Source organism: Eurosta solidaginis, chromosome 1 (genome assembly GCF_040869045.1).
Source record: "Eurosta solidaginis isolate ZX-2024a chromosome 1, ASM4086904v1, whole genome shotgun sequence".
NCBI lineage: Eukaryota > Metazoa > Arthropoda > Insecta > Diptera > Tephritidae > Eurosta > Eurosta solidaginis.
Genome location: NC_090319.1, coordinates 306,393,361 through 306,405,628, shown reverse-complemented (window position 1 = coordinate 306,405,628; position 12,268 = coordinate 306,393,361). Strand labels below are relative to the sequence as shown.

Sequence of the window (12,268 nt, the reverse complement as noted above, 5' to 3'; positions counted from 1 at the left end):
CTGTGAATTGGAGCTCAATGAGAAGTTACTTAAAAATCGATCTCAAAACTCCAAATTTCCAAATTCTTATCTAAATATTTCGATCCGTGCGCCATCTAACGGCATTTTTTTCCTTTTCTTACATTTTCTCGGTGTCTTAACCTATCTGTGAAGTTTTACAGTTGTAGCTCAAAGAGAACTTTCATGAAAATCAATCCCACAATTTTTGAACCCTTTTGTTGCATTGTCACGGTGTTCTAACCTATGTGTAAGGTTTCACGTTTGTAGCTCAATGAGAAGTTACTTAAAAATCTATTGGAAGATTTATGAAAAGCGGACAAACATTCAACCGATCTAATATAAAGGAAGTAAAAATAAAGTAAGTTTTTCATGTATAATTAAAAATGTTGATTAATCAAGTATTCGATTATTTGAACAATTGATTATTCAACTTACTCCATGAATTATTTAAACGCACAACCCTGAATGAAACCGTAACCGTGGCCGTTATGTGTACTTAATCTTTAAAGCCACTTAATTTTTTGAAAACGAAACAGTAGTCGTTGCAACAGGTGAAGCTGATTAAAATCCGATGCATGAAATCTTTAAAAATCGTCTACATTAATTGTCAACTTGTTGCATATCAGATACCTACGCAGGGAACAGAAAAATAGCATTGGCAATTTTTGTAAAAATTTCGTAACTGAAACTATGCAAACCATGATACAAACATAGATAGGTAGTTCCAGAGAACGTATAACTAAGTGGTAGTTCCACTTCTTTATCGCTATTGCCCCATTTGACATAAATTGTGTTTCGTCATTCCCTTTTGAAACCATATCATACATCTGCTATCACTAACCAAGCCTACTTTAAAGGCATGCCAGAAGGCAGTGTCCAGTCAGAATACCCGTCATAAGTCTACAGTACTCTCTTTTTAATGATAGAATCAACTAGTCTAAGGTTGTAAGACCTGAATTAAAACATAATAAAATAATTTTAAAAAATATTTTAAGTTAAACGGTTTTATTGGAAACAATACTTACATGAAGAAATAACATACTATCCAGCAAACACAGTTTCTAACGTTAGAGAAATATTGTAATTTTACATTAGAATTCTAATGTAGTTCTCTAATACATTTCCAATCGAAAACTAGGTTAGCGAACTAAGTTAGAATTCGACTGTGAAACGATTCGAATAACACTATAAATGCGATGTTATGACTATTGTCACAGTTATCGATTATTTGCACGACATGATCACTCATCCTTAGTGTTATACAAACAAAATGGAAATAGTGAAATAAGCTTATAACCAAATAAAAGTATTTGATACAATGAAACAATGATTTGAAATAATTGAACTTAATTTCGCATCACTTCAAAATTCTCATTAGAAATTGAATTCAGAATTCGATTAGAATTCTAACTCTTTTCTCGATATCGAGGACGAAGTCCCCTTTTTGTCGAGAACGCTATAATTCGCGACAGTTTCGCAAATCGTCCTCTAACCTTCTAACCTAAATGTTTGTTGGGTAAAAGCTGGAAAATAATTAGGTAGGTCCTAGGTACTAGTCATCATACTCCTCATCAATCTAGGGCGTTGATCAGACAAATAAAAGCGTTGGGCGCGTGAAATTTCTAAAAATGTGAGGCGTAGCATAACCTGATTAAGGTTCAGTTGGTCTTACTTATGACTATCAATAGAAATTTGACGCGTCCAACGCTTTTATTTCATTGTCTGATCAACGCCCTAGATTGATGAGGTGTGTGATGACTAGTACCTAGGACCTACCTAATTATTTTCTAGCTCTTAATTTTATTACTTCATGCAAGTATTGTTTTCAGTAAAACCGTTTAACTTAAAATTTTTTTTAAATTATTTTATTTTCAAGTTTTTAGTCTTTATTTAATTGCCTATTATTTCTCATTCTATTTAGTTCATTTAGTGACTCATTATTACACGGACTCTTTCCTGACAATTTGTTAAAATCTAAGTCCTCAATACATAATCCTTCCAAAGACTTTACTCGACTCTGCGTCAGGTATACTTGTCCCTCCTCCAACTCCAAAATATTTTGATGTCACTGCTACCCGACTGTATGTAATATTTGTTCGAAATATGAGCCAAATCGGTCATCATATGTCGCTTTCTATTCATGTATGTATTATGTGTTCCAAATATGAGCCAAATCGGACCACAAATACGATTTATTTCAATATCTCGATCCTTGCGCCACCTAGCGGCGATTTTTTTCATAGGTCTCTTTCTATTCTTGTATGTATTATGTGTTCCAAATATGAAAAAATCGGACCACAATTACGATTTTCTAAAATATTTCGACCCATGCGCTACCTATCGGAGTTTTTTTCTTATTATTGCATTGTCATCGGGTTCTGAACTATATTCCAAGTTTCAAGCTTGTAGCTTATCCGGCAGTTATTTAAATTTCAATTACAAAATTCATGCCAGCCAACCAGCCAGCCTGTCAAGTCAAGCTAAATAAAACCGTTTAAAAAAGACTTTAATTGTCAAAATTTGACAAGAATTGTACTGTTATTTTTCTGTTTATTGCTGTAGGTTAAATTAAATTGAACACCAAATTTTTCTACTTACCTCATGCGCTTTAGGATGAAAATGTTGGCAATTATGTCCCAAGGCCATAGCCGGCAGACACAGCAAGCCAAGAATATGGTATATTTTGTAACAAATCGTTGGAAACATTGTGAGATTTTTAGTTTTCGATATTTTTTCATTTTTATAACTCTTTTGTTGGATATATTTGTGCCACATTTCTTTTTCTTATTTTATTTTTATTGTCATTAGCTTATAAACTAAACTATACATTTGCCAGCTAGGAATTTTTTATAAAGTAAATGAATTGGTTATTTCGAAAACACCATATTGAAAACCCATTCTTTCAAGGGAACTTGTGTTGTTTTTAAAAAGAAAACAGGAGGGGCGACGGGGCGCAAAGAAAGGACTACATTTACTCTACACTGACTGTTTCAAAATGAACTGCGGTGTGGGAACGTGTGTCTTCTGTAAATATCTTAAGATTTCGATGATGTTGCCATCGAGGGCAACACGAAGGCAGACCAATTACTGGGGCAGGGCCACTGCTGAAGGCAGCGGAGGGGCAGTGGAGAGTTTTCATCCACTTACATCTAACAAAACAAACATACATATCAGATTCAATGAGTTAACAGTCTCTAACTGGTTCTCCTCGGACACCTGTAAGATAGCCAAGGCAACCTGCCCTAATTACGATAGTAGGAGAACAGAAGACCTACTAAATAGGTCAAGTAAAGAAATCTTCAAAATCACTGCCACACTCACGGGACACCGGCCGCTTGTCCTACATGCCGAGAGAACGGGGATCCCTTTTTACAGCATTTGCAGGAGCTGTGGCAAGGAGGGCAGCAAAGAGACAGTTGCGAACTACCTGTGTGAATTCCCAGCTCTAGCAAACACTAGGTTGGTGCGCTACTTCGGCTCGGATCTGTGATGTCCGTGCGGCACAGCAATAAATACAAAACCTTCGGGAAAACAACACCAAAAGGAAAAACCAACAACTTGCACAGCACTTCGAAAGATATTTTAATTTTATGTTGCGAAAAGTAGGGTGACAAGGGCGATACCAGACACAAGAAAACATTCACGTCCACGATGGAAATAGGTGTAAGGAGGGCTTTAAGCGTTCAATAATATCGCTTTTAAATTTTGGTCTTGGTTGGAGACTGTTAAAGGACCCCGAATTAAAGTTGACATAGTCATAACGCCATAGTCATAAACATATTTATACTCAGTTGAGCAGAGCTCACAGAGTATATTAACTTTGATTGGATAACGGTTGGTTGTACAGGTATAAAGGAATCGAAATAGATATAGATTTCTATATATCAAAATCATCAGTATCGAAAAATAATTTAATTGAGCCATGTCCGTCCGACCGTCCGTCCGTTCGTCTGTCCGTTAACACGATAACTTGAGTAAATTTTGAGGTATCTTGATGAAATTTGGTATGTAGGTTCCTGGGCACTCATCTCAGATCGCTATTTAAAATGGACGATTTCGGACTATAACCACGCCCACTTTTTCGATATCGAAAATTTCGAAAAACCGAAAAAATGCGATAATTCATTGCCAGAGACGAATAAAGCGATGAAACTTGGTAGGTGTGTTTACCTTATGACGCAGAATAGAAAATTAGTAAGATTTTGGACAATGGGCGTGGCACCGCCCACTTTTAAAAGAAGGTAATTTAAAAGTTTTGCAAGCTGTAATTTGGCAGTCTTTTAAGATATCGTGATGAAATTTGGCAGGAACGTTACTACTACTACTATATAAGTGCTAAATAAAAATTAGCAAAATCGGATGAAGAACACGCCCACTTTAAAGAAAAAAATTTTTTTAAAGTCAAATTTTAACAAAAAATTTAATATCTTTACAGTATATAAGTAAATTATGTCAACATTCAACTCCAGTAATGATATGGTGCAACAAAATACAAAAATAAAAGAAAATTTCAAAATGGGCGTGGCTCCGCCCATTTTCAATTAGTTAGTCTAGAATACCTTTAATGCCATAAGTCGAACAAAAATTTAACAATCCTTGCGAAATTTGGTAGCGGCATAGATTCTATGGCGGTAACTGTTTTCTGTGAAAATGGACGAAATCGGGTGAAGCCACGCCCAGTTTTTATACACAGTCCACCGTCTGTCCTTCCGCTATTCCGTTAACACGATAACTTGAGCAAAAACCGATATATGTTTACTATACTTAGTCCACGTACTTATCTGAACCCACTTTATCTTGGTATAAAAAATGGCCGAAATCCGACTATAACCTCGCCCACTTTTTCGATATCGAAAATTACGAAAAATGAAAAAAATGCCATAACTCTATAAATATAATACATGCATACATACTCTATACCAAATACGAAAAAAGGGATGAACCATGGTAATTTGATTGGTTTATTGACGCAAAATATAACTTTAGAAAAAACTTTGTAAAATGGGTGTGGCACCTACCATGTTAAGTAGAAGAAAATGAAAAAGTTCTGCAGGGCGAAATCAACAGCCCTTGGAATCTTGGCAGGAATACTGTTCGCTTTTAAAAGCCTCATTAATTCCTTTAATTTGATACCAATATCGAACAAACACATTATAGAGTCACCCCTGGTCCACCTTTATGGCGATATCTCAAAAAGGCGTTCACCTATAGAACTAAGGCCCGTTCCCTTTTAAAATACTCATTAACACCTTTCATTTGATACCGATATCGCACAAGCACATTCTATATTCACCCCTGGCGCACCTTTATGACGATATCTCGAAAAGGCGTCCACCTATACACCGAAGGCCCACTCGCTTTTAAAATACTCATTAACAACTTTCATTTGATTTCCCTATCGTACAAACATATTCTAGAGTCACCCCTGGTCCACCTTTATGGCGATATCTCAAAACGGCGTCCACCTATGGAACTAAGGATCACTCCCTTTTAAAATACTCATTAACACCTTTCATTTGATACCCATATCGTACAAACATATTCTGGAGTCACCCCTGATCCACCTTTATGGCGATATCTCGAAAAGGCGTTCACCTATAGAACTAAAGCCCATTCCCTTTTAAGATACTCATTAACACCTTTCATTTGACGCCCATATCGTACAAACACATTCTAGAGTCACCCCTGTTCCACCTTTATGGCGATATCTCAAAAAGGCGTTCACCTATAGAACTAAGGCCCGTTCCCTTTTAAAATACTCATTAACACCTTTCATTTGATACCGATATCGTACAAGCACATTCTATATTCACCCCTGGCGCACCTTTATGGCGATATCTCGAAAAGGCGTCCACCTATAGAACTAAGGATCACTCCCTTTTAAAATACTCATTACCACCTTTCATTTGATACACATATCGTACAAACACAAGGTGTCCACCTATAGACCTAAGGCCCACTCCCTCTTAAAATATTCAGTAACACCTTTCATTTGATACCCATATCGTACAAACACATTCTAGAGTCAGCCTGGTCCACCTTTATGGCGATATCTCGAAAACGCCTTCACATATACAACTAAGGCACACTCCCTTTTAAAATACTCATTAACACCTTTCATTTGATACCTATATCGTACAAACAAATTCTAGAGTCAGCCCTGGTCCACCTTTATGGCGATATCCCTAAATGGCGTCCATCCATAGAACTATGGCCTACTCTCTCTTAAAATACTCTTTTATATCTTCCATTTGATACATATGTCATACAACCACATTTCAGGGTTACCCTAGGTTCATTTTCCTACATGGTGATTTTCCCTTATTTTGTCTCCATAGCTCTCAACTGAGTATGTAATGTTCGGTTATACCCGAACTTAGCTTTCATTACTTGTTTTACTTATCCATATCAGTTGGCATCAGTTATTGGTGCCTTAACCTAAAAATCGTGAAAATTTCATAAAAATGAAGAAAACGTAAAAAATTACATATACCACAAAAAATAAGTCTCTTAGTCAAAACGAATCCAAAACAATAAATAAAATCTACAAAAAGTTAATAAATTCTCCAACTCAAATATTTTTAGGTTATGGATGCAAAACCAATTGGTTGGCTATGGTATGGTTATGGCGTTAGCGTTATGGTATGGCATCATTAATCGATTACATTGATTTCCTTAAGGTACATTCGATCAGCTGTTGTATCTGGTTATGATTTGACATTGATTTCCATAGGATAGGTTCGATCAGCTGTTTTATCTGGTTATGGTTTTATGGTTATAGGTCACCATTAATTGGCCCTTAAAGCCCTACTTAAAGGGCCAATTAATGGTGACTTGTAACCATAAAACCATAACCATATGAAACAGCTCGTCGAACCTACCTTATGGAAATCAATGTAATCGATTAATGGTGCCATACCATAACGCTAACGCCATAATTATACCATAGCCAACCAATTGGTTTTTGGTTTCTCGCCATATCCATAACCTAAAAATATTTGAGTTGGTGAATTTAATAACTTTTTGTAGATTTCATTCATTGTTTTGTATACGTTATGAATAAGAGACTTATTTTTTGTGGAATATGTTTGTAATTTTTGCGTTTTCTTCATTTTTATGAAATTTTCACGATTTTTAGTTTAAGGCACCATTAATCGATCACATTGGAGTTGGTTATGGATATGGGTATGGTTACGACTATGGCGTTAGGGTTAAGGAAGTTTACTTGGCCCTTTATGCATCAACTGCCTGATAGGATGTTCAATATGGCTATTATTTACCGTTTTGGCAACATTTTGACAGGATGTTCAATATGGCGACGCACACGGTCGGTTATCTTTAGCGGGTGATAGAAAGCGATACAAGATGAGATCACGACAGTCGCTTTAAAAATCAAGTGATCAATTCTATTTGTAATTTTGACGTCTATGAAGAAGATATCACACTTGTCTTATACACAGTGGGTTATACCTCGTAAGGGTCCTGTGTTAAACTTCAAATTATAATACATATGAGAATTTCCACAGAAGTGCCAGCCCAGAACAAAAACTAAACGTTTGCCTAGGAAAATTTTATAGATGTCAATCGAAAGGCTAATATGTTGTCCTCTACGACACAAAATATTGATTCCATTATTTGGCTAATATAGAAAATATTAAAGGTTAAGCAATTATTTTTGTTTAGGAGAATCTTCAACATATCCTCCACGATTAGATTATACAAGGGGTGTTGGATAGGCCCAGAATTTCTTTTAAACGCAGCCGAAGGCCGCTGATATACCGGGGCTCTGCGCTGACCTGTAAATTAATTCATCAAAGCGTTTATTAGCATATAACCATCACTGTCACATTAGAAAGAGGGCGTTATTTACGGCGGAAAAGACCCGTATGCTATTTTGCACTTTTCTACTGACGCTGAAACCAGACTTACATCGTATTTGTACGGGTTGTGCGAGGGCTGCGCACACAGAAATATGCTCAACGCAACAATACGAGCACGTAAATGTACGGCCTAGAGTACCAACAACAAATTAAATGGGTTTACACTGAAATGATAGCCCTTGGTGTTGTTGTTGTTGTAGCAATGCTTCGCCCCACCTAACAGCCGCGACAGATCACAAATTGTCATCAATGATAGCCCTTGGTCGCACCGGTTTATAGAACCGGCTAACATGGTACCTTTTTTAAAAATGTGGTAAAGGGCACCCAAACGGATCACTTAGCCTCAATTGAATTGACGCACTATTGCTTTTAGAGTGCAGCCAAAAGCCCTTGCGCATAAATGTGAAATGCAAAATTAAATGGAACGACTCAGACCAACATATTAAAGCCAAAGTAGATAAAAGAAAATGATATCAGAGTAGTTGCGGTGCTCACGGGGCATTGGACAATTGGGGTAAGAAGAATAAAGTTTCTTGGAAAGCCCTTTTTCGAAAGCCTCCCAGAACTCAAGGATGTTAGGCCGCTTCTCAAATTTTATAAACTCCACGGGATGGATATAGGGGGACGGGTTACCCTGAGGCGCTTGAAAATGTTTTTTAGTCTTCATTGGTGAACTCACGAGTTTGTTGTATCAAAAGGGCGCATGAGCGCTAATTTGAGTCAATTGGGACTCGCCACTCCAACCAACCAATATCATCAGCATACGGCAGAGATACGTTTTAGAGATCCTTTCAAGTCCTTACGGAGCAGGTGGTGCTGTTCAAAGCTTATTGACTTTGCCGGGATATTATTTATGATTAACAGTGAAGAAATGTAGCGTATAAGTATTTTACAATACGAGCCGGTTTAGGGGTCATATGCAAATCTAATCGTCCGTCTTCAAACCGGTCTTACTTTTAACTTTATTTGGTCAACAATGCTTGGCAAAAAACGTCATATCGATTTGTGATGATTTTGTCACTGGCCAAAACCTATCTGTAATTATTTTTATTTTTTTACATTTTCGTTGTCTTCTCACGGTAAGTTCTTCGCAGCACAAATTGCAATTTTGCACAAAAAAACAGTTATTTCGTAATTTGCGTGACACTTTGCAAGAAGTACTTGAATAAAAAATAAATCAATTTAAAACAAAAACGGCTTGAGAAAACTAAAAAGTGGGTGCGACCTGGCGCTGGCAATGAATGTTTGCATGTGTGTGAAAATGTATCAATACATCATGGATGCAGTTTCATTCATTTCTATTGCTTTGCAAATACTCGTTATAGCTTTTTGGTATATCCGTGACTTGATTTTCTTTTATTAACTTCAATTTACGCCACGCTCCTATTATGTGAATCAATCGTAGTGTTATAATGTATTTCGTTAGCTTAATTCACAAAAGCCCTAACCAAAGGATTTTTCGAAACTGGTTTTTTGGCAGATTCTCATGGACATACTAAAATACACCCCCCGGAAAAATTTGAAAGTCAGAACCAACAACAAGCCACTTTTAAAAGAAATTTCTGCATGTAGTGAATGTGAAAAAAATGTTTGGTTATGGCTTTTTTTTAATTATATTAACGATTTGAAATTTTAAAAATACATTGAAATTCCACCCACTAAGCATTAATCCTTTCGCTTTTCCTTTCACTCGGCTTTATTGCACTTTTGTTTTTTTATTTTACCAGAACCTCCCGATACTTATTTTGTATTTTTTTTTTTTTTTTTGTTACATCCACAGCACACCCACACTCGTAAAATATGAGGAATTATAAATTAACAACAATGCGATATTGAAGATCAACAAATATTTTTATTAAAAGCGGACATTGCATTGTTTATTAAACAACATTTTGACGTGAACTTTAATTAACGAATGTGTGGAGAAGAATTAAAAAGCTTTTGACATACCTATAAGCAGGCTTGCCAGACAATCTGTATTCCTTTTCATTCCAGAGCTACCAAGTAGATAATTGATAATGCCCTCATCGCATAGTCATTGTATAGCAAGGCCGTTCTCTCGACTGCCTGCTGCCTGTTAATAGCCATGTTTTTTTACACACGTATGCGTTTCTGTTTGCGCGTAAAAAAACCTATCCTAGCTACAGAACAGACTGCACCTAAAATCGCAGACACAAACCTCTGGTGGGCAAAATGTATAACATATTGCTGAATCAGTTGCGATGAATAGTGGGCACGCATACAATACATAGAATTAGTGGAGGCACATAGACACATATTTCAGTTACATCTGAGTATAATTCGTATTGAAATTTAGTAGGACAAATTTTATGCGCAGCAATTTCAGAGGTGTATTTAAAGTTTAACTAGCTGCCCATATAAACTTTAAGCGTAAACATCTATAGATGTAAAAAACAAACAAAGATAATGTGGGGACTAATAGCTGGCAAATAAGTTTGTCGCCGTGATAAATTCAATTTCATATGCTCAACGCCCTGTTAAGTAGTTATTAAATTATTGAAGAAGTGTGCAGCGTTGCGAATAAATATAAAAGGGACTGTTGTTGTTGTTGTTGTAGCGATAAAGACACTACGTCAAGGCCTTGGGGAATACGAGAGTTAAGGGCCAATTAAAAGTGACTTATAACCATAAAATCATAACCAGATAAAACAGCTGATCGAACCTACCTTATGGAAGTCAGTTTAATCGATTAATAGTGCCATACCATAACGCTAAAGCCATAACCATATCATAGCCAACCAACTGGTTTTTGGTTTTTCGCCATATCCATAAACTAAAAATGTTTGAGTTGGAGAATTTATTAACTTTTTGCAGATTTATTTATTGTCTTGGATACGTTTTAACTAAGAGACTTATTTTTTGTGGTGTATGTTTGTAATTTTTTGCGTTTTCTTCATTTTTATGAAATTTTCACGATTTTTAGATTATGGCACAATTAATCGATCACATTGGAGGTGGTTATGGATATGGGTATGGTAACGACTATGGCGTTAGGGCTAGGGAAGTTTAAAGCTGGAGACATTGGTGCTTTATCGGTAACCGTATCGGTAACCTTTTAACAGCTGATTCGACCAATCTTATGAGAATCAATGCAATCGATTATTGGTGCCGCTAAGGTCGTAACCGTATCGTAGCCAACCAATTGGGTTTTGGTTTACCGTCGTAACGATAAACAGCTGATTACGTTAGGGATGCGGATACAGCGATACGACATACGGCACCATTGACTACGGCTTAATTAGCCCTTTAAAGGCCAATTAATGGTATTTAACCATAACCAGATAAAACAGCTGATCGAACTAACATTATGGAAATCAATGTAATCAATTAATGGGGTGCCATACCATAACGCTAAAGCCATAACCATACCATAGCCAACCAATTGGTTTTTGGTTTCTCGCCATATCCATAACCTAAAAATATTTGAGTTTGTGAATTTAATAACTCTTTGTAGATTTTATTAATTGTTTTGGATACATTATGACTACGAGACTTTTTTTTGTGGAATATCTTGCAATTTTTCGCGTTTTCTTCATTTTTATGAAATTTTCACGAATTTTAGGTTAAGGCACCATTAATCGATCACAATGGAGATGGTTATGAATATGGGTATAGTTACGACTATGGCGCTAGGGTTAAGGAAGTTTAATTGGCCTTTTGTATCGATGTTGATGGTCCTTTGCCGAATGCAGATCCGGTAACAAGCACCAATAAGGTACATGAAACTTCTTGGCCATACCGCCCTCCCACCCCCTAGATCAATAAGGAACTTGGGTCGCCAGAGCCTCTGCTGTTAAAGGAAACAGAAAAAGCATTATATTTCACTGGGACCCCTTGTAAGTCTTGCGCCACACAACCCCTTTGGTATTTTCATCACTCATCTAACGGAAACATGTTCTCAACCTATCAACAAAAATAGTGTTCGCTGAAAGCCCCCAATATCTACAGAATGTGGGTCCATTGTTTACTATATAGTTTGGCAGCTTAAGTAGAGGTTATGTTGCGAATAGAGTGGAAGGCAGTGGACTAGGCAGTCGAATGTCATATAATGAAGGAATGGTGTTCGGAGATTTTGCAAAGTTAAAAAAAAAAATTATAAAAGCTTTAATATAAATAAAACTATTGTTTTAATAACAACAAAAACGCCATATATATTCTGTATACATAAATTTGTAAGGATTATCTCACTTTAAAATTTGAATTAAATAATCTAAAGTTTTGTTTTGAAACTGAGTCGAGAACTGTGCGTGTGAATGTGCGAATTTTCACCGATCAGCTGTTAGTTGCGCTACTTGGTAAAATTTACAATGTGTGGGTCCACCTTAATAATGCAGGTGTCAAATATCCGAAATTCCAATGCAACCAAA

At 36.3% G+C, this 12,268-nt stretch overlaps 1 protein-coding gene across 11 annotated transcripts in view; it reads right to left on the bottom strand.

The window, feature by feature from the left end:
* Invadolysin (leishmanolysin-like peptidase, invadolysin) overlaps positions 1–12,268 on the bottom strand; it is a 165,975-nt gene that overhangs the window by 71,334 nt on the left and 82,373 nt on the right. For 2 of the 11 annotated variants that reach the window (XM_067761409.1, XM_067761415.1), the window contains exons 1-2: positions 9,540–9,792; positions 2,599–2,836 (exon numbers count right to left, since the gene is read on the bottom strand). The exons of 4 other annotated variants lie outside the window; for them this stretch is intronic. In XM_067761409.1, coding sequence (XP_067617510.1) covers positions 2,599–2,775 — 177 coding nt within the window. In that variant the 5' untranslated portion in view covers positions 2,776–2,836; positions 9,540–9,792. Of the gene's footprint in view, positions 1–2,598; positions 2,837–8,559; positions 8,804–9,522; positions 9,793–12,268 lie in introns of those variants that run through there. 5 more of the 11 variants (XM_067761410.1, XM_067761411.1, XM_067761412.1 and 2 more) reach the window with 5 other exon arrangements.